Genomic DNA, 26,547 nt, shown 5'->3' on the forward strand with positions numbered 1-26,547 from the left:
GATTTGGCTTAAAACTCAGGTTTTTCTCATCCTGTAATACTCCAGATTGCTTTCTGTGTAAGTACCCCAAATGAAACTGCTGATAAGGAGCTCTAAATAATTCATAGCGATTTGTAATGTTATCTCTGAGGTATGACGTGTAGGAGTTAATTTCAGAGTTAACTTGGAGATGGTAATGAGGAATCGTGAGCTGTCATATGGTGATACAGGATGCGGTATCACCTCGTTAGACCGTACTGGAAAATGGTTTGGATATTGCTGTAAATCGTCATTGCAGCATCAAGCTTGAGACAAAGATTCAGTTTATTCTTACAACAAAATAAACACATTGTTTGATAATTAAGAGAGGAAGCTCTTTCCTGATGCTCTGGATTAGCGCTGATATGCATGGATACCTCCTAACAGTGCAGGAGATCGTGGAATGACTGCAATTTGGCAGGTCCTAAAATGATAGACTTTTTGTAATTAAATGTCATTTAAATGAGCACCTAAATCATCTTGTATTCTGGGATTACCCATTCCCAGTTTAGCATAACAATAAACACCCATCTGCATGTCACAGAAACCCAAGGATCGTGTAAGTCACAAAGCAAGCTCACTCCAGTTTATGAATTATGATAGATCGAGGAGTTGCCGTGGCAACAGTTGGTTCTAATTGTGATACATTAGTAGCAACACGAATTGGATGGCTCAAGTCATTTAGTTAATTAAATGCAAAGTTGGACAGCTCTGAAGGAATAAGAGAGAAAATTAACACCTACTAGTGCACACCTGTAAAACAGAAACAATTTGCCTGAAAAAAAAAAAAAATCACAAAGTGTTTCTGTATTCTTGACGTGTCTTTCCTGGCCTTGCATGTTTTACTGCAGGATGTGACGTGATTTATTTGGAAGTGCTCGCCGAGGCGGGCTGCGAGGGGTCAGGGAAGCTTGATGTCTGTTGGACATCGGCTGGGGAGCGTGACTGGGAGCGACTGCGCCGGGCGAGGGGACGGGTTTGTCGTGGGAAGGGCTGGCACAAACCTTTCTGTATTCACACGAGTATGTTCGAGCATCAGAGAAAGCCCAGTCCTGTTTTCAGAAAGGGAGATGCTGAGGTTTGCTGGCAGAATTTAAGGGTCACACCTGAGGGTAAGCTATTTGGGCTCATGCTTCTTGCAGGCATGGTTGGCTTGAGCTGTCATCAGAAACCACGCATGGACGAAAGCTCTGTGGGGCTTTGTCTGCTGCCCACATCCTGTATTGGAAATCCTTTTTATTTGGTTGCTTTTTGCAGGGGGAGATGTTGAGGGTTTGTTTTTTGTTGTTTTGGGGCGAGGGTTGTTGGGTGTTTTGGTTTTGGGGTTTTTTTGAGGATGAGAAGGTTTCAGTACAGAGCTGCCACTGTTAATACACTTTAACCATTCTCCAGTTATGGAGGAATATAGTGCTTTGAGAGCCAATATATCAAAACAGAATGAAGGCAAAAACATTTTGGTCTCCCTGTGCAATTTTCTGCTGCTGAATGACTCTGGCAGGGCTACACTGCAGGACAGGGGCTTGCGTCCTTGGGAACAGCAGAAACTTTTCTCCTTGTGGATGGTGGAAACGGAGATTATGTGAAGAAGCCCATTAGTTCTGGGCTGCTTCATGAGTCTTGCAAAGACAACAGCCCAGGCACAGCTTTCCAGGCTGCTTGCTGGCACGGTCTCATCCTGCAGTGTTTTTCTTTGCCTGTAGATGCTTTTGAGAAATTAGGCTGCATGGTGATGCATGCATAGTGATGTATCCTCAGGTAACTCACAGAAAACAAAAGTTCTTAACTTTTTTTTCTTTAATTTAAGGAATTATTTTTCATTATTTGCCAGGGTTTAAATTGCTAATGATGGCTGGTCAGGAATGAAGGTTTTGCTGCCATGGCTTATCCTCGTGTGAATCCAACCATTCGTTTACGCAGCTCTAAGTCGCTCTCTGTTCACTTTTACATTTTAGAACGTAAAATAATTTTCATGCTAATAAACAATCAGAACCCAGTTAGAGTAACTGATTGGCTAGAATTGCAGACTGATCTTTGTGCTTGAATGCAGCCTTTAGATCCCAAAACATTCAAACTGCGTGGTCACACGGACTCTCTGTGCAGCACTGTGATAGCGGTGTTAAATAGAAAGGACACTTCCACCCATAACAAGTTTGTTTCTAAGTAGCAAAAGCAATATGTAAATGCTTTGTTTTAAATAATAATTACATTATAATTTTAAAAATCAGTGAAAAGCTGGCTCGCTTTATATATATATTTGTCACTGCTTTTTAATAACATGTTCTACTCTAAAGGTCCTTAAAGAGAAGTAATATGAGTAGGACTGGCCTTTTTCTTCCCCACTCCTCCGCTGACACCAGCTTGCACTTTGAATTCCCCTGAAGGTCTCTGAGCAGAGTTAGATCTTACTTTGTATGCAAATATATGGAATATATTCTTAATATAGGCCTGGGTCAAACTTCACTGACGTTGAAAGATTCCCATTGACTTTTCTGGGGTTTATAGCAGGGCCACAGTGATGAGGGAAACGAGATGACCATAATTAGCATGGGATAGGCAGGGCTGTTGGCATAGTTCAGTTCTTTGAAGTGTTAGACAGGCAAGATATTTTTTTCTGGGATTGGTTTGAGGTTTTGCATACCAGCTGCTCTCGCATAGAGCAATACTTGGTTGCTTCAACAACCTGTGTGAAAGCGTTAGGTGGAGACCTTCCCTTGTCAGTCAGGTAAGAGGTAAAGTAGGGACAGAATGACTGTGCACATGGAACAGATGCTCCCAGAAATGAACACCCCAGCAGAGGAATTGAACAAGCAAGAAGCTGGTAGAATTATGAGGAAATCAAATAAATTCTCCAGAAAATGTTACCAGACCTGGTGATGCAGGTGAAACAACTATCCAGTGGTCGCGTAGCATGGCAGCATGTTACTTCAATCTTATTTGGGTGCAACCTCATAGGAACCTCTTTGAGAAATGAAGAGTATCACCGACGCGTATGTTCAGCATTATGTAATTATCATAGAATCATAGAATCGTTTCAGTTGGAAAAGACCTTTAAGATCATCCAGTCCAACCATTAACCTACACTACCAAGTCCACACTAAACCAACCAAGGGTAGACTAGACTAAACCATGTCCCCAAGTGCCACCTCTGCCCATTTTTTGAACACAAAAAGACATTACATCCCGCTGTGGAGGAGAGCAAGTCTTGCTCTTCTGGGAGGGCCAGAGGATTTTTTCTTGGAGGGGGGATGGTTTTAACGTGGGGTTTTTTTGTAAGCCTGGTGTGTCCGTAGATCAAGGAGGTTCAGTTGCTGAAGAGAGTGGATGCGAAGGGAATCTATTAACTGGACTGTCTCGAAAAAAGAGCAATTTTATTTCAGAGAATGCCTTCCAACTGGGTGAAAGTGTCTGGATATAAATAAAACATTCATATGGCTGGATCAGGAGAGACAAAATCGAAGGTGAAAGGACAGAAGAAATTTTGAAGCTTGCTGTGTGAAATGAATCTTCTGCATGGAGCCCTGCTTTTCATTAGGAGCATAGCATGGGCTGAAATATCTTCTTTTTTTTTTTTTTTTTCCTTGTTAAGACTCCAAATTGACAGCTCCAGACAACCTAGCCTCCTCGGAGCAAGTCTGGCATGGGCACTGTGCGTGCACGTTGTCCTTTCTAGCTCCATCTGAACCCCCCATCAAACCTGGAGAAACACCCTCATGGAGAGCTGCTCTGCAGTGCTGGCAGGGATTGGCCCCTCTTGTAAGGGTGGTTTGAGGCTTGACTTTTTTCTTTTGCTTTTTTTTTTTTTCCTTTTCTTTTTTTCAGTATTAGCTTACTAGGCTACTGTGTGTGATTATAAAACTATGAAAGTGCTTATATTTATTTTGGATTATAAATTTAATTTTGCAAGACCTGAATACATTAAATGAAAGGGCTGCTTGCCATCATAATGTAAGGCTGACTGATTTACTGTGTAATAAAAATAAAGAAAATTGCAAAACCCAAAATGGTTAACAGCATATAGTGGGGAGAAAACCATTAGGGCATTTGTGCCTCTCTTATTTCCAGGCTATGAATAATTTTGGCAATATTTTTCCGCGCTGTCAAGGCAAAGCAGCAGTTTGTATCAGCTGCATTCGCAGACATTTCATTGCCATGACAACCTCGTGCAGATACATGAGCTGCTGTCGATTGTCAAGCCCACCGTCAGTTGTGACCTGCAGCTTGACAAAGGAGCCTACCTGCATAATACATACCGTGTTATCTCATTTGCCCACACAGATAAAAGTATACTAAGTGTAAGGAGCCAACCTGTGAACTAAAGGGAGTTTCAGGAGCTCCTGCTGTCTCTGGATTTCCATCCTGCTTTTCCTTAGAGGATGATTCTTCATGTTTTGAGATGCTTCACACCTTGCCTTTCTCATGCTGCTTCTAAAAGGTTCCATGTAGCTCCATGCAAAGGATGCAAGAGAAACATTTGATCCTTCTGGCATGTGTATCCCGACAAGTTATTGCAATGAGGTCGGAATACTTTTACCTTGGCAGGTCTGGTTTCATCCTAAGCACCCAAGATCCATGGGAAGGTGCCCACTGTGGTGCACCTGGAGCTTTGTAGTCCTTCTGTGCCTCTGAGTGCCCAACACGCAGCACTGCTGATGGGCTGTGGCTTTCCAAAAGCCCTGTGGGGCTGTGTCTGGAAGTTAGATGGCCTGTGGGGAGGGAAGGTTAAGCTGTATGCCCAAAAATACAAGATTGCGAACCACTTTGTTGATGCTGTAAGTTGTGTATTTAAATTGGCTGAAGAGAAGGTCAGTAGAAGTTTTGCTGGATAAATGCATACTTCAGTGCTGATAGAAAGCTTACTCCCATTGAGAAGATCTGCTTCTAGATAAATGGAAAGGTCATTCAGTTACTTTTTCCCATTTTTTTGTGCTTTCTGCATAGAGGTGCAGGAAGATGTTCTAAGGAGGCAAATCAAGTTAGCTAGCTTATCCACTATAGGGGAGAAATTGGGTGTGTTGGTGCTCTGATTGCTGTCTTCTCTGACTGTAGGTAGGAGAGACCTGCAGCACCTTGCCTCTCTGTTCCGATCACACATAACCAACAGTTGGTGTGTTGTTCCTAAGGGCCATAGTACTACAGCAGCGCTAAAATAGGTATATTTTGTTTATATACAAGTATTGCTCTACTGATACCGCATCTATATAACCTTAGCCCAAGCCAGTGTTGTGTGGACATAAATATTTTTGCTTCACCAGAGACAAGTAACATTTAAGAAGAAATGCAAATGAGATTTACTTGCTAATTATTATTCTGCAGCTTAAATTTTGAGAATTTGAGAAATTAGCATGTGTTATTAGCATGCTTCAGTGGTTATTTCAGGTAATTTCTCATTTCAGTCATTTTGTGTTCCCCTGTGAGCCCAGCCATACATGGAAGCTGTAGCTCGTGGGCCATGCCGTCGTTACAAAATGACGCTCTGGGCTTCAGCTCTCAGTCTGATGCACTATTTCAGCAGGATGTTGTGCAGTCTCAGGCAACTGATGCTTTGCACAGCTGTATTTCTGTTTGTCAGAAGTCTTTGTATTTAGTACATCATGCGATACGCAAGCGCCAGTTTGCGGTACAATTTTCTTAAGAGATTTTCTCTGCATGCTTAAGTGTTCGAGCTGCAGTGACGAACATTGGACAGATCTTCACTGGCAGTGTAGGACAGTCCCCACCGTGGTCATGCTTAGATCCTTTCTCTTCATTTTCTCCAAACTTTAGTTTTTTAACTCCAGGGAAAGGCATCTCCAGTGCACGAAGACAGATAAACCTGAACATTACTCCAGGTTTTCCTGTCATGGGTAATAAATGCCAGCACCTCTCTTGGTCTGACAGAGACCTCTTCGAAGAACATTTGATTTCTTAGGCTGGTGATCAGAGAGGTTTACCTTAACGTGCTATCAGCATAAGATTAAGCACCTAAAGTTGTTTTTTAAAAAATAACACTTTTTTTTTTCTTTTTCTTGAACTATTAATGAGCACCGTGTATCCTGAATGACTGCAAAGTAAAATTCTAGAAAGCTAGGCGGCTTCTCTGAGCAAAAGTGTCTTTAAAATTGTTTTATTATGCATGACTGTTTATGCGGGCCATAATATTTTTAGTTCCCCATCTACTTGCCCATCTATATGTTTACTTATACGCACATTAGCTTGCAGTTTGTTTGTCTTCTTACAATCAATACCTTTCACTGGATATTCACTCCTGCTTGTTCCTCCATCTGACATAAAAGGAGTTGTCTTGAAATCATTTGACCTAAGTTTATTTTCTATTCTAGAATACATTAATAATTTAAGAAAATTTGTGAGATAGCTTTGCCTCATGTTCACTCAGTAAGTATTTGGTGAGGAAAACTTGTAAGTGTGGTAAGGCAGCCTGGTCTCTACCATTACAAGCAATATTTGATCCCCACGATATTTCTGCGCAGTTCAGGGCCTTGCAATGGCTGTGTCTGCTGTCCTGGCTCCCCACCGGATTGCCAGCATTTCTCGAACGGAGTGCTTTTTAACACTTCCACAAGTTTTCCTGTGGAAACTGAGGATAGAAGACAGTGATTTTGGTAATTGCAGGTATTATGTTGCCTGAAAAGAGTCAGTGCATGACGACACCTTCTCAAATCCCAAAATTCAGGAGGAGGGTTTGAGCATGCCCGGCTCTTGGCATCAGCCCATGTTTCCTCTTCCTGAGAGCCCTCCTGAGGTGGCCGCTCTCCCTGCAGCGCCAGTGCCATACCAGCAGGGAAGCATCCCTGTTGCCGAGACGGTACCCAGCGCTCCGCGGAGCCTGCACATCGGGCTGCGGAGACACAGCCATGGCAGCCCGAGGAACCTTGCTTTATTTTGCTCAAAACCTCAAACTGAGTATTGCAGGGTGGTGGGTTTTTGTTTTTTTTTTTTCCTTTTACATTGAATTACTCTGTTGTTGAAGTGAGTAAAATTAAAGATTTCTAGACTAGTGATGTTTGGAATATAAGAAGGATAGCAAAATCTATTTCATTTGAACTCTAATCTCTGGTCATGTATAAAATGAGTAAAATGCAATAAGTGTGGAGAAATATGATTTATAACAGCAGCTGAAGTCTGGCACTGAATACCCTAAAATGCCAAGATTGTATGTCAGTCAATTTAGCAGTGCAGCGGTGAAGGTGAAGAATGAAATGAAGGCTTTCTCCGATGATGTAATCTTTGGAAAAAATGACAGGGGAAGAATTATTTCTAGCTCAAAAAAGCTAAGTGCTCAGCCAGTGAGAGAGGGAAAAGCCATTACTTTAATAATAGAAGTTGGGGATGTACATTATTTCTGTTGCACTTTGTGTTTGTCTCTTTTAGTGATGCATAACTTATTTTATAGCTATTATAACAAACACGAATGTCAAGCAAGAGATATTAGACAGTTCTGAGGATTGGTAATGGGATTTCTTGAGCTATTCACCTCTGTGCTTGAAATACAGCCGAACTCGGCTGTGACTGAAATTTCTTATCACCTGAAGGCCCTTTAGCGACCCGCACGAAATGATGTGGTGGGTCTCAGGACACTCCTCTTGTGGACAGACATCCGCACTGGGTAACAGCACGTTAGCCCGGATCCCTGTGGGAAAACTTCATCCGTTTCATCAATTCTTCCATCAGCTTATGGACATGTAATTAGTATAGAAGAAAAATACAGGGAGAGGTAAGTTCAGCTCTTTCCCAGCTCTCCATCGCTGTTAGCTGTGTTAACAGGCACAGGACTGGGAGGGCTCATCCTCGCTGTGACCTGGACGTGGTTACACGTGGTGGCCCTGCCACCGTCTCTGGCTGCCCACCCACCACCCTCGGATCTGCAGCGGGACACATTTCTCATCACCGTGCCGGAGACAGCACCGTGTGCCGTATGTCCACCAGCAAAAACCACGAGAAGATGCATCCAAAAGGAGACAGAACTTCATCTTATTTCAGTGGTGGAGATGCATGGACTTTGTGCAGATGTTTTGCTGCAAACAAATTTTTGTTGGGTGTTTCAGATTGTTTTGCTGGCACAGCCTTCTGCGCCAAATTTCTACTTCAAAGAGAAATCCTCGAGAAGTCAGAGGATGCAGTCAGTTCCAAGGAGTCTCAAATTCGAAATAACTTTAATCTTTTGTTGACTTAAGCCAGGGCCATCACTGTTGATTTCTTGGCTGAGCAACTCCCAAATGATTCTAAGTAGTTCATGGGCATCTTTATTGTCTCTGTAACTGATACAGAAAGTAAAGGCAGGCTCTTTTTTCCATCAGAAGTGGAATCTCTGCCGAATATGGTCTGTATAAACCATTTGACTTGCAGGTTTGTCTTTGATACTGCTTCAGTTTCCCTTTTAGCCATTTGATGCCCTTTGAAAGCAGCAACATGCTTTTCCATCGCTGCTCTGTCCAATTACCTGAATAATTTAATTTCCTTCTAGATAAGCTGCTAGAGTTTCTCTCACAGGCTGGAGAGATGAAATTCCTCCTCCTTCTGCATCTGCATCATAACCCTCAGAGCAAGTGGTTTAACATTTGGTATTTTGAATTATCATACAAGTTATGGATATAATCCATAAATATTTATTTTTTCTGATGTATGCAAATTTCTTGCATAAAGAAGTTGCTATTATAAGGGAATAAGCTGTATAAAATATTTAGCTCGAATAGCTAAAATATATTTAAAATACGTACATTTACTTCGTCTTTACTCTGCATGTTTGCCTGTGAAATGCAAGCTGAAAAACTAGATGTGTCGGGTGCTCTTAGGACATGAAAATTTAAGTTGGCTTTGGCAGTGTGACATTAGAAGGAACAGTTTTATAGTGCAGGCAGAGGGAATTGGAAATTAGTCCTTTTAGACCTGTTTACTGCTGTACTCTCTGCCTTTGCATTTGGCCTCTGCAGGTGGTAATCTTTCAGACTATGACCCCAATTTTCCCTTTGGAATGCTAAGCCTCCTGCTGCTAGAAACATATTGAAACATAATTCATCACACCCATTACCTGCATAACTCTGGTGTATAATGTTGTCATTGCCAAGCTAGTAACTACCAGGAGCAGCGAACGTGACGGTGTTAGTAAGCACGGCTAAGGGTTTATCAGCATTATCACACTCTCACTCTTTCCCCCAGCGTGATACCTGTGCATCGGTGTCTGTCATGTTTTGCCGTATCGTAAGGAGGGAATGAGATCCCATCTGGCATGCTTGTAACAGGGGGAATTCCACAGCTCTGGGCATGTTCTTCTCCCAAACCTCTGTACTTCATGACGTGACTTAGAGCAACTTTTCAGAACATCACAGGCTGTCGTCAGGCGGCCAGAAGTATCGGAGCCGACATCAAAGCTTCCTTCGGCGTTTGCTAACCATCAGCGGTTTCTTTAGGCAGGGGAGAACCCCTGTTTCTAAAGCAGCCGTGGTTACTCTGCCGGTCACCTTTGCTGTTCGCAGCGTGTGTGGCATCCTGCGAGCGATGGTGGTGCTTCTGGTGTGCCCCCGAGAAGCGGCTGTCCTCGCCGCCGTGAGCAGGGGTGAGAGCCTTCCCTCCTCTGCAACACCACGTGCTGGAGAGGGGACGGAGGTGGAGACGGGCTGAGGAGAAGCAGTGGGGTGCACAGAGCCAAGGTCCCTGGGGGCACAGGCATGTAGAGCGCTGGACGTGGACACTGACGTTTCACAACTGCACAATTAAGGTAATTGTGAGGGGTTTACACTTCTGTTTGGAAATGCTGTTCATAGCAGCTTGGAGTTGGGTCCTGATATGGGTCCTGAGGCGAGGTGGGCTTGGAGCTACAATGGTGGTGGGCTTGGAGCTACGATGGTGGTGGGCTTGGAGCTATGATAGAATCATAGAATCATAGAATCGTTTAGGTTGGAAAAGACCTTCAAGATCATCCAGTCCAACCATTAACCCACACTACCAAGTCTACTCTAAGCCAATCAAGGGTAGACTAGACTAAACCATGTCCCCAAGTGCCACCTCTGCCCGTTTTTTGAACACTTCCAGGGATGGGGACTCCACCACCTCTCTGGGCAGCCTGTTCCAATGCTTGACTACCCTTTCCGTAAAGAAATTTTTCCTAATTTCCAACCTAAACCTCCCCTGATGCAGCTTAAGCCCATTTCCTCTCATAAACAGTGGTGGGCTTGGAGCTACGATGGTGGTGGGCTTGGAGCTACGATGGTGGTGGGCTTGGAGCTACGATGGTGGTGGGCTTGGAGCTATGATGGTGGTGGGCTTGGAGCTATGATGGTGACATCTCCAGGAGCATCCAGCTCCTTGATTCGACTTTGGTTTTGCCCTCAGCAAGTCGGTCTTCTAGATGCTTCTATTTGAGGCATTCTCATGTTGTTGGTATAAATACTGACCATGCAACTTCAACCAATTGCTGCCATGGAGCATCATGGCTACGCAGATGCTTCAGGGAAGCACCCATGAAAGTCTCCGTGCGAGTTGTTGAAGGAATGTGCCATGCAGGGACTGCTGCCTTTGGGGGGGGTCGTGCTCCATTGGAATAGTTTCTACGTGCTGTCTGGGTAAAGTGGAAAGATCTTCTTTGCCTCTCTGCAGGTATTTTTTGAAGCTGGTGCATATCAGGAACATAGGTCGCATTGCGTCATTGAGGTTAATGGAGGTGCATGTTTTGCCACGGGTCGAAAGGCTATAAGTTGTGCAAAAGCTGCAGCAGCGAGGCTGTGTGCACGCTCACATCCACATCAGCCGTTGTCCCCCCAGGCAGAGCTGGCCAGAGTTGATGTCTTCAATCTGCTACCATTGCCCGGCCCAAACTCCATGCTATGTGTTGCGTTTACAGCTCCCATGGCAGCAGACAAACACTGAATTTTAATCCCTTCCAGAACTAGAGCAGAACTGGGCAATAGTGAATGGTTATTTACAGTCCTCGAAGCCAACATTTACAGAAGTAATTCTTAGCTGAGCCCCCTGTGTGGTTACTTGTCCGGGACAACTGAATATTGTCATTAAATGTAATACTTCCTGCTAATGGCCACTTTGCTTTTGGTCACCTTTGGAGATGAAATTGTGGAAACTTAGCTGATGAGTCGATATTGCAGTATATATAACAGGCAAGGCTTGGCTAGTTTCCTGAAGAGATTAACGATGTTTTGTTTTCTGCTTCAACAGTGACAATTCTTCAAATCTAAATCTTTTCTCAGCTCCCCCCTTGTTCTCTTAGTAGGAATAATAATCGTCTGCAGCTAAATGCATGACAGAAACTCACTCAGGCACAAAATGTTTTTGTGATGATCTATTAGTTATTACTTCTGTAGTTTTTTTGGAACTCTAAATTTCTGCTTTGTAAGGATAAACACAGAGGTCACAGAACAGCCTGTGATATTTAGGCATTTTATTATTAGCAAAACACAAAAAGCCTTCAAAGGCATATGAACCTGGTGGAAGAAAGAGTTTTCTTAAACTGCCCTGACAAAAGAATTAACTTAAAGGCAAAATGTTTCTCCCTGCCTGTGTGAGAAGGTTTTCTTCTGGGCTTACCAAATTCTCCACCATCCCGCTTCTGGTGTACTGGGGCAGTGGTAGGGTGCCTGCCCGGGGGTTGGGGTTCAGTTGCATCCCCTCTCGTTACTGCAGAGCTGCCACCACAGGATAAATATTTATCGCTCCTCTCGCTGGATTTCAGCATTGTGCTGGTATCAACTCTTGCTTAGTGAGGGCCAGCAGATAGCTGATGACCTCTTGAAAGAGGAGAGGTGATTGTTATTACTGGGTGTAAAAGAAAAGTAATTTGGGGAGCTACTTTCCAAACTTTAATCTTCTTTACTTTCATATCTCTGGGAGAAGTGTGATGTTGCTCTGCGGATACTTGCTGTTCCTGTGGAACTATTTTTGTTTTTCCATTACACTGAAATATATCCACAAAGTTAACCTGCAGATTTTTTCTGATCTACCAGGTGTAATATTGCGAGAATTTCCAAAGGACACTAACTTAATAGACCAACTATTTTCACTGATGAAAGCCATCCAACCTCAGGTCTGCTGCAACCAGCCAGTAAAATGATTCCTGTCAGGCACACAAAGCTCCTTGTTGAGCTGTAGAGCAAGCATGGGTTTTAGCTTGAAAATCAGTTTAGGGAGGGGGGAAAAAAAAAAAGAAGGAAAATGGCATGGGGCTGCCCGCGTGCCCCAAAGCCTAGGTGTGCCACGTGCCGTGAGTACTGCCGTGTGCCAGGGATGCGCAGGCTGGCCTCGGCACCGGGAGCAGATCACATAGGGTGTTCTCGAGCTGTGAGTGCGGCTGTGCGTGTTTGATAAGCCACCCTAGCGCTGTCAGCCTGCAAAACAACCAACCATTAATGGGAAATTTTCTGAAACTAAAATCCCATCATTTCCTTCAGTGCCACCTTTCGTATAATTACTAAGCACAGAATTTATAATTAGATGGTATGACTGATTCTGTGACATTCCCATAGACATTTCACAAAGGCTATTTGCATGCCTTGCTATTTTGTACAGTAATAACTGCAATCAGCATAACTACTATGATTTGTTTATCAAACATCCCTTGGGTAGCATCTGTTGTCATTTGTAAAACTTGGTGAGCATCACGATTTACATACCGTTGCCTGACTCACGTTGCTGTTGAGTTGTGTTTCTAAAGCACCGCTGGTGCTCACCTCTGCAGAGGAACGCGGTTGTCTTCCCTACACTGTGAAAAGTACACACCGAACAGTACAACAGCGCAAACAGGCAAAATTCGGTAAAAATCTTACAAAGAAAGTAGGCATTATATCTTCACAACAGGGATCAAAGGGTATACTTACTGAGCAATGGAATTAATAGGTTGAAAAGTGAGGAGAAAAGAGCGTATGAAATAATCATCCATTCATACTCTTGAATAAAGAGTGTCCTGAGGAACAAGCATGTGTAGTTGATGGCTGTGTTGTTGTGCCCATGTACCAAGAGACCAAATTAAAGTAGCGCGGGGAACCCTGGTTTGATATTACAGCACTTGACTGCTTGACATTGCAACCTTTAGTGTTTGTCATAAGCATAGGGGGTGTGTGTTGGCATACGCATGTAGTTTTTGCCCATAAAATATTGAAATGCTATAAAAGTATGATGAACTACTGATACAGTGTGGCGTATATTAATCCCATTAGGAGCAGTAGGTTAGAACAGCGGATAAGTGGTGTAGTCACTGTCTCTCATCTATTAAGTGACCTCCTGCAACTGGAAATCCCTGTCTTCTGGATTGTTTGCCAGATGTTTGCCCCTTTTGTCTAAAAGGCTGGAGCCTGGTGTCCACAGGGGTTTTCTGTGATTTTTTTTTTTTCCCCCCGCAAAAAAATAATGTGAAAACCGCTTTCCCTAAGCGCTGCTAAAACCTTCTAATCTAGGAAAAGAGTTTTGGGGCTTTTTTCAAACTGCTCTGTTCTCCAAAGGGCACTGCTAAATGACAGCTTGAGCAGATTATGATGCTTAAAAGGACGGGGATGGAGGCAGGGGTCCTGGAAGTCGTCAGTAGATAAGCTTCAGGGCAGTGTGGTATTATCAGCAGTTGAACTGGTACCATCCAAGTGAAGAAAGCGAGTGCGTGTCTGTATCCGCGGGAGCCAGCAGCGGGAACCCGGGATGTGCATGGGCTGCTGGAAAGCCTCAGTGGGGCATGAAAAGAGGATTACTGAGCCAGGTCGGTAAAGAGAGCTGACAGCACTGCTTCACACATAATATTTTCTATTTCTCAGACAACAGAAGTGTACAATCCTTGTGGAAAGGCATGGTTGCCTGGGTAAAGCCGTTGCCTGAAACTTCCATAAATCAAGCTGTCTAAGGAAATAAGAATGGCGTTTGCTTTTGCAGCTGGGTTTTTTGGGTTGGTTTTTTTTTTTTCAGTTGAGGGTATGGTGCTGCCAAAAGGAGGGGGTCGCACTGGGGGACCTTCAGCCCCCGCATAGCCCACGCAGGGCTGCGGCCGCAGCCGGTCCTCGCTGCCACGCGGAGCCTCGGTCTGAGGGGCAGAGAGGGTCCCAAAAAGGATGCAGGCAGCTGCTGGTTCTGCAGTCCCTCTTGAATTAGCATAGTTTTAGGGGTGCTTTGTGGGTGGAGATTTTTCTACAGTGGCATCTTCCCTGGGTCCTGGCTGTAGGTCGCCGTGATAACAGCTGGTGCTGCTCTGTGAGAAATGCGATGGAGCCGCTTGCAGCGGTTGGGGTAGCAAATGGCCAACACCTTTGCTGGAGGGAGAAGGGCAGTGGTTCCTTCTAAGCGAAGCCAATTAAAAGTCAAAGCAGCACAGGTTTCACTGGAAAACAGATATTTTGCTTTTTTTTTTTTAATATGCCTTTAAAATGACGTGGTAACTTCGGTGGGCAGGGGTATTAGATACTAAAATGTCTGAGAAGGCATTTATATTCAAGTCTTTTTACTTTGCATATTTTTGCAAACATATAATGCAGCGGGAGCTAATTTTAATTTTTATTAAAAAATGTTTCTCATTCTTATATTCGCACAACACAATGTAGAGAATGAGTTGAAATCTTCAGATGACCTAGAAGTCTTCTGGGAGATTTATAAACTGCCTACTTCATATGTGAGAACATTTGTTTTAATTCCCATATAAAAGTGAGATAAATTGGTTTGTGATAACACAAGTCCAAAAATATCTCAGGTTACCACTTTATTTCCATATTACAAAATAACACAATTCACTGCATAATTAGAAAACTGAATTAGATAAAAGGAGCAGTTGCTCCTGATTAGACTGTGAATGCAAAGCGTTAGCCTACAAAAAGTATTTCTGACTCCTAGAGAGACTTTTCTAAGATCTACAGCTATAACTTCAGTTATTATGGTCCAGCAGCTGGAAATCTATCCACTGGGTTAGCAAAGACCAAAAGGCCTGATCCTGCAGTGCTTTACTTCTGAGAATAATCCTAATTGATGCAAAATCGTCCATTGATATAATTTGTTCTATAAAAATTGCTGGTTATTAGATGTGTGTATTCAAGACCAGTCTAATTTTCTCTCAAGGTTTAGAAGGTAATTCTCATCATTTGCATGAATAACGCAAGAATCTGGAAAACACAGAAATCTAAAATTCAAATAGAAATCCTTTATGTAAAATAAATGATAAAATCTAGGTGCCTTTGCATGTGAATTATATCCTTAGGGTTGAGTTTTCTCCAAGGCACTGCTTCAAAGTCTGATGCATTTGTAACGGCAGTGTGTTAAGTTTAACATTAAGTTAAAATTTGTCAAAATTCAGAGTCTGCTTGAGAGAGAGAAGGAGAGAGATGTGAGTGAGGGTGAGCCTCCAGAATGACTTTGTCCTTATGTTGTAGCAACCGTGGCTTCAAACCCTCCATGGGAGTGGGCTTGCAGAGACCAACACAACATTGTTTTTAGAAAGCTTTGATTTCCACTGGCAATACCTGGCTCAATCCCAGTTCTCATTCATGCCAAGTTTCAGCACCTCTCGCTAAATCTGCATCTTAATTTCTTAATTTGATCTCAGGTTTGGAAACTGCCAGGTTTCACCAGCCAGCTGTAAAAGGCATGCATGAATTATTGAACTCCCACTGCCGGTTAAATCTGATCCTTTGTATTTTAAGTCACCTATCTGCATTCATCTAAAATGCTTTCAGAGAGTTTATCAGAAGAAGTGAAATAAGAAATAAAATAATTTCATGTAAACTGCATTTTTATGTTTGACTGGTAAAACCACAAAGCAGAGATAAAATACGTAAAACTAAGTCTCTGCATAATAAGCATATCTATTAGTTTCCCTTATCTTTATAAAGCTCCCATTTGTCATGAGAAGCATTGTGTGTCACTCATCCCGCCTTGTTCTACAAAAGCTCTTTTCTCCCTTTCCTTTTATCTCCCATCGGCATTTGCAAGGTAGGAAACTTTGCTGGCGTGGGGCTGCAAAAGACCCCATTGATTGAATAATCATTTAACCTTCAACCTCTTAACAGCAGGAGGAAATAAAAATTAATACCTGCGTGCACCTAGATAAAAACGTTACTGGCGCTCTGCTGGTTGCGGCTTTTGCAATCGCAGCAGCCCTGGATTAAGGGGAAGGCATCGGGTCAAACCGTCCCCAGGGTAAGTCACCCCCACGTCAGGCCAGACCCCCACGGGTGCAGCCCATGGAAATCCATGCGGGAAAGCTGCTGGCCGGAGCTCGTGGCCGTGGAGGTGCTCGAGCACTGGTGCAGAAATCTGCCCTCGGGAGCAATCTCCCGCAGCATCTCAGGAAACCTGCACCCTCCCACCCGAGACACCCGCGTCGGCAGTGGAGGCTCAGAGGACGGCGAAGGACTGTGCTGGTAGATTTTTGCCGGTAGCTGACGGCACCTGCAAAGCCACAGGCTCACCAAATGCAGGTACCCGGCTCCTGCGCAGGAGGAGGTGGTCTCGGCACAGGCTGTGTTCCAACGGGGCTTGCAAAGAGGGTCCCCTTCTCCTGGTGCAGACGATCCTCACTTGCTCTTCTCTTCTGAAAAGAAACGGTAGTATCGCATGTCAAACCAGTCACCTGTTCCAAAATTCAGAATATAACCACGCGTAGGTAACAAATATTTCTCCCACAGAGGATCCATTTGAAAACTTCTTGCTACGAAGTGCTTTTAAAAGCAGCTCTTACTCAAAATGCGTCTTCCCTTCTGCTTCTCGAGGATTTTCAGTTCCTGTCACACAGTGTGTCTGTGACATATGTGTCTATGAGTGTGGTGACATAGATATTTTGCTTAACTGACAAGTTCATCAAAATTCCTATGGGGAGCTGTTGTTTTCCATAGTGAAAAACAAGTGGGATTTGGATGGAGAAAATCTGTAATCAAACATAAATATGCTATTTCTGCCTGTGAAACATAAACAACTGATTATGTGTGTCATGCTGGCAATGCTGTGCCATTAGCTTTTCTTTTTTCCTTTTTTTTTTTTTAATTTTTTGCCCTGTGGTCCAAATTCCTGTTTTCTGTATAAAGGTTTTTACGTTCTCTATGAAAGTGAATCAAGAGTTAGTTGCAAAACATTACCGTGCATGTTTTCACCACGTAGCTGCTTGAACAGACTTTGTGAGTTCAAGTCAACTGCAGAACAAAACACCGCTTTGACGTACTGATACATCTTCTGGTTTTGTGACAGAGCTCTTCACTGACGTAGATCTTTTCTAGCCTTGCAGAAACGTAGATCTCATTCAGTAATACTGCTTGGTAGATATCCAGTGCCTGTCAGGTTTAGTTACATATCTTGTATATAGAAACAGAGATAATTCGTATTAAACACGTGTTGCAGAGCCGTATCCTTTCCAGACTGAACCAGAAGGTCTGCAGACATTATTTAGGCAAGCTTTCTTCCCAAATATTAGCAGAGAGGTGTGGTCTGAATACAGAGGGAACCAGGCAGCCCCCAGGTGTAACGTAAGTTGCCAGGCATGCTGTCCACAGCATCTTCCTGGCCTTCAGCAGTGGTGGTACCTGCAGCTGCTATGGCAATTGCAGGAGCTCTTTACAGCATAGAAATAATAATTACCTTACTGAGCAAGGATAAAAGCTGGTGGTAAGTTACAAATGCTTTGAAGACAAGGAGGGTATCTTCCTGTTTATGCTTCAGCCCTTAAACGTTGTATTTTATATATTTCATTTCCACTTTTCAAAGACCTATTGAATTTAATTAATAAATATTTAAGTCTGTGTTATTTATATCAATGCAACGCGCTTGCCCCCGACTGAGTTACACTGAACATAACTGAAAGGAGGATCAGCTCCAAGGAAGCAAATGCATTGCAAACTGTCTTCTCTTTTAAATGTTCTTATAAGATAAATAGACATAGTGCTTATGTACATAGCAGTAAAGGTACGGCGTATATATCTGTAGCGTAACAACATTCAGCTGCAAGGTATGAGGTATAACCAGCCAGGTAGTAACTCTGCAGTGAAGAGCAGCAGGCAGCAACGCTACCTGACTGAGAAAAATAAACATTGTGTTTCACAGCAGTGCTGTAAGATAAAATCAGAAAATAATCCTCCAGCAAGGAGGCTTCAGTAGAGCACCACATCGGTTTGGAGCATCGGCGAAGCAGCGGGTCGATGGCAGTGCCCAGGTTAGGGGGAGACAGAAGGGCCTGAGGTCTTCCCAGTGGCTGAAATTGGGAGAAATTGCCCCATTAGCTGTCAAAGCCCACGGGGCAACACCCTGCTCTTTAAAGGTTCTCCAAAAGACAATGACTATTGAAATATATAAAAGAAGGTAACGGGGTGTGGTGGCCACTCGCTCTTCGTTCCACCAGGAGAGGACAACTAGCAGCTTCGTTCAGGTGCGGGCCAAACGTTTTGGAGACCTGAGCACTCTGCAAGACTTTGGTCAGGAGGCTGTGAAACCTTCATCAGAGGTCGGCGTTAGGACACGGGTAGACGGGGCGATCTGTCAGGGGCAGTTCTGGTGTAAATGGCTTTTTCCTGGGGCAGGGTTTTAGACGAGGTGACCCCTTAGGCTCCCTCCCAGCCTCAAATGGTGCAGCTTGGCCCAGCGTAGCTTTCCACAGGATGAGGTGGGTTATGTCCCAGCGTCCGGACGTTGGCAACATTTCCGACAACATCAGTGGCATTTCTCCTGATAACGAGCAAATAGAAACCAAGAAAGCACTTTAGTTTCTGCTTGTGTGCGTCTGTATGGAGACACATCCGTGCACAGCACGGGTTTTATGTTTTCTGTAAGGCATTTTATTGCTTCCAGTGGTGGTCTTAATCACTATAATAGCAACTGTTATGCAGATATAACTAGCAAGTCTGGAGACATTCATATTTTTCTAAATATGGGAATTTGGAAATACCTGGGCAGAGTCAGCATTTTACTCTGCCGTTACCTTTATTCGCCGAGTTTTTCCATCAGAAATTCAGACTGATTAGCACTGAATAGGAGGAGAAGAGGAAATAGTGTTCCGAAGAAATCACCCTCAATGTGTAATGATTTTCCCATTTATGTGGATTTACTGTATATTTAATTTTTGAAGAGGATCCGCAGAGACTTTACTCCCTCTTCAGCTCCCTCACACCCGTACTGTGCTGTCTCTGTGCTTTTTAACTTTTAACTGTGCCTGATCTTCCTACGTCGCAAGAATTGTTCTAGTTCATCTATTAAGTGTATCCTCTGAAAAGATAATTAAAAGGAAAAAGGAGAAAAAAAGGCTTTTCCACCCCTGTATATTTGCAGAGTATGTTTTTAAATCCTTGTCGTTTCTTTGAATACTCATCTCATGGCAGTACCTGTTGTCTGACTTGCATATAAACTATTTTTTCATAAGAAGCGTAGCGGAATGTCACGAGCACACAAATCATTGTGTATTCTCTGCAAAGTTATTTCAATGAATTGTAAAGAATTATAGTAAAACCAAAAAAATTCCACCTTCCTCTTTTTTTTTTAAAAAAGCAAGATTTTTTTACTAACCTGTATTATGATAGTTCCTTTCTATAGTTTACAGTAGACCTACATTTAAATTTATACCAGCATTATTTCAATCCAAATCTGATCTTCACTCTTTAAATACACAAACTTATGGAAGCTATATGAGAAGCATACAGCAGAAATTGTATTGCTAAGGCCACTGAAAGTTTCTAGCCTTGAGCCTCCAAAGAGGCTGTTGATACCACAGGTAGCTGACGTCTGTCGGACCTCACGGTGGTTTGCAGTGCAAAGGTCTCAGCTCATGCATCTTTGGCTGCAAACTCATTAAAAAATGCTTTTAAATGGTTACTCGATGTTTGAAGTGCTACAGCCTGCTTCCCAGTCATCTTATTTGTAATAGTGTCTCATGTGTTGTGTCTCCTAGCTCTACATACAAACTACCACACTTACAATATCCATGAACTTAAGTGCTTCAGTGGCCCTGGGGATGCTTTACATGCCGAAGGTGTACATCATCATCTTCCACCCTGAGCTAAACGTCCAGAAACGGAAACGCAGCTTCAAGGCTGTGGTCACAGCAGCGACCATGTCATCGCGGCTCTCGCACAAACCCAGCGACAGGCCCAACGGCGAAGCCAAAACGGAGCTGTGCGAGAACGTGGACCCAAACAGTAAGTACTGCTGATCTTCTCTTCGTTGGCTGCCTGGGGGGTTTGGAGATGTTGACCGATATCTGAGTTTTAGGGTCTTCGTATTGTTCAGTCTTCTCAGTTGAAGATTTTTGATGTCTCACATATAGACATATTTTTTTTAAAATCTTCCATTCCTCCTCACTTTTTTGAGTTGTGCCAGTTGGCAGCAACTCCTCACAAAACGTTTGGTAGCTGCGAGTAACTGCTCCTCCTTTCCCTCCGCTGTGAGTGAGAAATCAGCAGCATCCTTGAGTACCAGACCCTTCAGCCTGTGCCAAACTCAAACCTCCCTAACCCTGGCAGGTGCAGTTTCCAGGACAAATGGAGCGACAAGAACCAAACTCACTGATAACTCTGCTAACCTGAGTTATAATTTTGTTTCTTGCAAAGTTTCTTTACAATAATCTCACAATCCTTGAAGATTCCCCTTTATGGATTTTATCCGGTCCTATAAAAGTGAATGCAAATCTTGCCACTGATTTAAAAGGAAAATAGATCGAGAAGATGCTTCCAGTTTCCTTAATGTGCATAGCATGGTATATTGTAGCACAAAATTACATACTGAGGCCATCAAATTTGATTTGCATTTGAATCTGGAAGGAGTTGAGGAAGGAGACAGCTGCACAACTTTGTAGCATATTGGAAAGGTTTAGACATGTCTGCAGTTTTTATGAAAAACAGATCTGAATGTGGAGAAATGCCCTTTCCTTGCCCATGATCCGTTCATCCATTTGCTGCTGAAATCCCTGCCACTTCTTGTCTATTAACTGCTGTCTGAATATCTGCCTCAAAGCAGAAACTCTGCTGTCAAAGCAAAGTGGGAACAGCCAGCAAATTATTGACACAGCACTTTTGCTCCCTTTATTCGCCCCTTGAGTATTTTTCTCTGATGTCTTATCATGCAGGTATACAAAATATATCCTAACTGGAAAAACAAAATTTGTCTTTGGAAACTGAACTAGCTGAACTATCTGAGCTATGATTCTGACATAAGGCAGTAAGGAAATGCTTCTCATAAATTAAAGACCATATTATGCCTCCTCCAGTCATACTAAGAGAGCCCTCCCTGCAAGAGGAAATAAATATGTTTCCCGGGTTAGGGTATTTCTCAGCAGGAGTGAGAGTGGCAGAGCCCTCTGCCAAGCCAAGCTTCTGTTAGGTAATATTGGCCACGGTGAAGAAGCCCCTTCCACTGCCTCTGATCTGCTCCTCGCTGCGATGCTGCTGCTGCTGCTGCTGCTGCTGCTGGGGTCGAACCCTCCCGTGTGCAAACTGCGACGGCTCCCCGAGGTGTTGGGGCAGCGCTGCTGCCTGAGGCGGCTGCTCGGGAAGGGCCTCTGAGGATGGAGGGAGAGGAAGGGGAGCAGGGAAGGGGAGGATTTTGAAAGACAGCTGGGAAAGGGCAGGTGAGTGTGTGCTGCTGAACTGCATTTCACTAATTGCCGTTCTGGTCACATGGGTTGGAATTAGCTTCTCCTCCCGAAAAATAAAAAAAATCTAAAAATTTCCACTCCAAGACTTGAACAACAAGAAAAATATAAAAGTTCTGATGATGAAACGTTCAATGTTGAAACAGCGGTAGACCCCTGTGGGAACTACAGCTTGGGGGTCTCCTGCTCTGGGTTCCCCCCCGTCTCATTCTCCTCTGCTGCACCTGATCGCTGCTTCCAGGCGTCGGGGAATATTCCCCCCCGCCAAAGAACAGTCAGATTTTTCCCTGGGAAGGAGATATGTTTATTAAAAAGAGATATTGCTCGCTTAACCCGCCATATTCCTGGTAAAATACCCCACGTTTTCATCCAGGACTGCATCCTAGGGTCTGTTTTTAAGATGCAGGAGAAGGAAGGGACAGGCTCCCCCTCCTTGGCGACAGGTACCACTTTCTGCCTTAAGCATCCAGTCTTCAGTCCCGGTTGTGTTAACAGTGATTTAGAGCTGGGGTAAAGTCCACTGGGAATAAAACCCTCACAAATTCAAAGTTAGTGTGCGCAAAGGGAGAATGTTCCGTGAACTCATTTGCTTACATGTAGGAGTCTAAAGCGTATAAATTTCTTTGTTCAACCTAGCCAGTCAGGAAATGTGCAACAGTATTAATTTATATGTCTTTCTCCAAGTGCTGGGCTTTTAAATATTTTTTTATCGTTTGGAAAATAAATTTTCTTTTAAATCTCTTAATTTTTTATATATAGTACCATCTGTTCATATTATCAGCAGCACCTACTACTTCTATTTCATTCCTTGGATATGTGTGTTAATAAAAGCTATTAGAAAATCAAATTAAATAAACTGCTGCTGTACTTGAAGTATTTGGGCACATTTAGTCCCAGCGTGGGCTACTACTACAGTTAATGGGAGCTTTCCTATAGCATTCAATAGGTTGTCAATCAACCCCCTAATCAGGCAACATTCAGCAGGTATGTCTATATGAGTAATTCACTGAATACCTGAATTGAGTTTCTTTTTTTTTTAATTCAAATGCTTTGTTTAAAAAAAAAATATTTACAGTTCCATTTTTAGGTGGAAAAATTAAAAAACATGTTAATGAGCTCAGAAAAAGCAATGCCGTCCAAGCAAAACTCCCCACATTTTCAGGGAAATTGTGAATGTGGTCTCAATAAATAAATAAGGGTTTGATGTCTTCATAGCAATTTAACTTCAAAAAAAATTTTATACAGTGGATGAGGAAATTTCCAGAATTTTACCGATTGGAAAATAGGAAATGTGAATAAAAAATTGCCCCAGATGTTTGCATCAATGCTATGAGTATTTTTTTTTTTTCCATCTCAAATACCTTTCTTCAAAAGGATACAAAAATAATATATTTTCAGTATCTCTCTTTTTAAATTGGTTTTGATCCCCTAACACTGGCTAACCATCGCCTGCAGCGGCGGAGGGGAGGTGGCCAGCTGCAGCAGCCGTACCCTCCTGCTCGTAGCTGCTCTGAGGAGTCCTGGTTGTGGGTTCTGCGCCAGGCTCCGCCGGAGCTCACCACGTCAGGCTGAGACTAAATTAATTGAAGGGGATTAAAGGATGAGTCTGAGACTCCGCAGCACTGTGCAAAGCTAGCTTAGATGCAGATCTCGCTTAGCTACCGAGAGTTTTCTCCTAAGTGCAAAAGTACAGTTGGGTTTTCCAGTTTGATTTTCTATTGTATTTCCCAGTGATGCTGCTGTTCATGGCTTGCTCAGGTACTGGAGACTGGAGTTGCCATTTCTATTGAAAACACACGATTATTGCCTATCTCCTAAGAACCGATGAACGCTGAGCCGCCAGCATGGGATTCATGTACCTCCAAACATTGGGAAATTTGGTGACTAAGCCCAAATTTATGGCCTGTCCTACTTACATGCCAGAGTCAAAACCAAAAGCAAAATGTGTATGTTTTTACAGAAAAATAGCCTTGAAAAAAAAACCCCTCCATGATTTACTAAACTTTAAAAGAATGTCTAATGAACTGAAGATGTGCATGTAAAACTGGACGGCCTATAAATTACCCGAGTGGCTTCCTAAGAGCAAGTGGTTCTCGGAAGCGGCGCTGAGCATCGTGTGGAAACACTGCACACAGTTCTTGGGTGATCTGCAAGAATTTGACCTTGGAAAAAAAAATGCAGAGCACTTAGGAGAGCTGGGCTCAAGTGCTGGGGTTTTCGTGTGAGTCTAAAAGAAGAAACTGCCTTAACATGGGAGGAAAATCACCTGAAATGTGACCTTATATCCCACCCATCAGGAGGAAGAGAGACTCGCTGTGCTGCAGCTTTTTATTTAGGATATATGGGAAGGAAGAAATTTCACAAGTTGAGCTCCCCAGCCGTGTCCTGGGAGGGCTTTCGTGCTGAATGGGACAAGCTTTTCAATCTAAAACTGCTTTACTTACGAAAACTCTCTTAATCATTCCAGTCCACCATCTGTTATGTGCACGTTTTACTCATTCAACAGCTTTTTCCTGCTAATACATCTTTGCATCAGATTCAGATGAGCAGAATTTGGTGCACAGCAGCATTCATCCATGTAACGAGTTCATTCTGCTCTCTTGTGTCTTTGGTGGAATTTCATGCTATTTGAGAAGATGCTTCTCGTCAAGTCTGAAGTTGAACAGATAGTGAGTGCTTCTGCTCGGTTGTCTGCTTGTGTTTCTGCTGCAAGAGGGGAGTGTCAGACTACGGGACAAACATTTGAACCTCCAACCCATACTTAACTTACATTGAGAGTTACATGTAATTGCTCCTTTTTCTTATCAACTTGTTTTAATTCATGGCTTTACCAAACACGGTGACAGGGAAGCAGTGTCTCGGTTGTTTGGTATGAGGAGGTTGTGCTTCTCGCAGGCTGGACGAGCAGACCTTACTGGAAGGGCGTTTGCTTTCATGCATTTCCCTCTTGAAGCAGCCCTGAGAAGGAAACCAAACTGCCCAGTGCTTCCCGGGAGCGGCTCTTCTGGGAAGATGCTTTCTTGCAGGAATTGGGGTAGGGTCTTTCGGGACTTGGCAGCACAGGGAGCGTTGGTCTTCCAGTCTCCCCATTTGCAATCTCATGGGAAAAATCTCACAGTCTATGAGAATGGTTGTGGTCAAGTTTACTCCTTTTTTGGGGGGCCTTCGGTCTACTCATACAGCTTTGAGATCAAGATGAGTGTTGCAGAGCGGCCCAGTAGTATACAGTACTGAGCAGGAGGCATGCAGCATCTCTGTGGCAAAGACCAAGTGCATCAGTGACGCAGAGCTGCTGGGAAGAAAGAGCAGCTCATGGGAGGAGACCACTTTCCCCAAGGAGTTTAGCTGAGATTTGCTGAGAAGTGGCAAAGGAAAGGTGTGTCACCCTGGCCTAGCCAGACAACGTTAAGGTCTAAAAGCTTATAAGGGTCTAATTTTCAGTAGGGTAATAAGTTTGTAGACTTTTGAGTCAGCAGGTGCTTTGAGGGCTCAGTACCGGTGCAGACATATTCAGGATGATTTTTTTCTCTTTCTCCTTTATTTTTAGCACAAAGTAGAACTTACTTGGCAGTTGGTTCAGTTTTCAGTAGTGAAGTGCAATTGCTGCCTGTTGTCCCCAAACAGAGCAGGCATCGTTTGCACGTTTCTACGTCAAAACAGCGCTCTCCTGTGCGCTGGCAGCTCCTCTCTATCGCAATGGCAGCGAGAGCAGTGTGTGTCCATCCTCATTTTTCTCCATGCGTTGTGAATGGGCACTGACTTTGTGGATTTCCGTTGATAAACTGAGGATAGCGTATGTGGAATGCAAGCATCTCCTGTCTCGGACAGACACGCAGACACTGCTGTGCAAATGCTCCCATGCTGTGGCCCGGTGTGTTTGTGTATTCATTCCTGTTCATCTTGAGCATCACTGGCATGACGTTGCCTATTACATCTTCCTGAGCAAAACACCTAAAATGGTTGTCAATGATGCTGAGGAACCTGAGAGTGACTGCATGGGTGAGGAAGGACTGGGGAGTCTTAAACTAAAGCCAAAATGTTCCAGAGTTTGTTCAGGGGAGGGGAGGGAAAAAAAAAATCAACCAGACCCACTCTTTTCTGAGCAGCTGCTCCCATGTTCAGAGGTACCTGAACTTCCGTGAACTGGTTCATTTATTTCTAGCCCAGAGTTAATTTCATATAGTGGCGCCTCTCAGCTTTCCACTATTGCTGCTCCAATCTGAGCTCTTCAGTTCAATTAATGTCATGGCCTCCATGACAGGGCAAAATTTGAAGAGTTTATTGTGAACAGACGTATTATACATACCAATGTATTTACTTTTCCTGTAGACTGCATACCACCAGTAAGAAAGAGTGTTCAAAAATCTGTTACTTGGTACACTCTTCCACCTACTGTATAGCTTTTGCCTGCTTTCCAAAAAGGTAAGGAAAAATCTAGCTTCTTATTCCTTTATTCTCAAATTATTGTTCTGCTTATTATTATATACATAAATAAATGAGGAATGTGCATTATGCGCAGCTATGTTAAAACAAGTGTCTAGCTTAAAAATTGTTCACGTATCCATTACCAAAAGCTCCCATGTGGAGGGCTTGCTTTGAAAAGCGGAGACCCAGGACTTGGGTGATTTTAACCCCTGTGCTGTGCCCCAGCGAAACAAGGGACTGGTGGTCTTCTACTTCCCGCCAGTGGAGGTGGATCCCAGTAAAGCCTTTGAGGATGTAGGTATTTGATAACAATTTAAAAAAGGAACAAACAAATCATCAAAAGTTAATTATGGCAATCAGATCTAGCAAATAACAAAATGTTTTCTGAGTCATTTCTAGAAGCTTTATCAGCAGGGCTGCCTGGCAGCATAAAAATAACGTTTGCTAACATGTGAGCAGTCTTCTTTACTCTAAAATTAAAAATGGCTCAAAAAAAGTTTGCAAAACCTTTTTTTCACCTGGGTGATCCCAGCGACCACTCCCGAATAACCACGAGTGAACAATTTTTGAGGGCT

At 43.3% G+C, this 26,547-nt stretch overlaps 1 protein-coding gene across 1 annotated transcript in view; it reads left to right on the forward strand.

Moving 5' to 3' along the window:
- GRM7 (glutamate metabotropic receptor 7) overlaps nt 1-25,947 on the forward strand; it is a 303,787-nt gene extending 277,840 nt beyond the window's left edge. Inside the window, exons 10-11 of the mRNA XM_075713720.1 lie at nt 19,850-20,096; nt 25,877-25,947. Of these exons, the coding sequence (XP_075569835.1) occupies nt 19,850-20,096; nt 25,877-25,947 (318 nt within the window). The remainder of the gene's footprint in view (nt 1-19,849; nt 20,097-25,876) is intronic.
- Nucleotides 25,948-26,547: the final 600 nt, after the last annotated feature.

Source organism: Pelecanus crispus, chromosome 7 (genome assembly GCF_030463565.1).
Source record: "Pelecanus crispus isolate bPelCri1 chromosome 7, bPelCri1.pri, whole genome shotgun sequence".
In the NCBI taxonomy this organism is placed as follows: domain Eukaryota; kingdom Metazoa; phylum Chordata; class Aves; order Pelecaniformes; family Pelecanidae; genus Pelecanus; species Pelecanus crispus.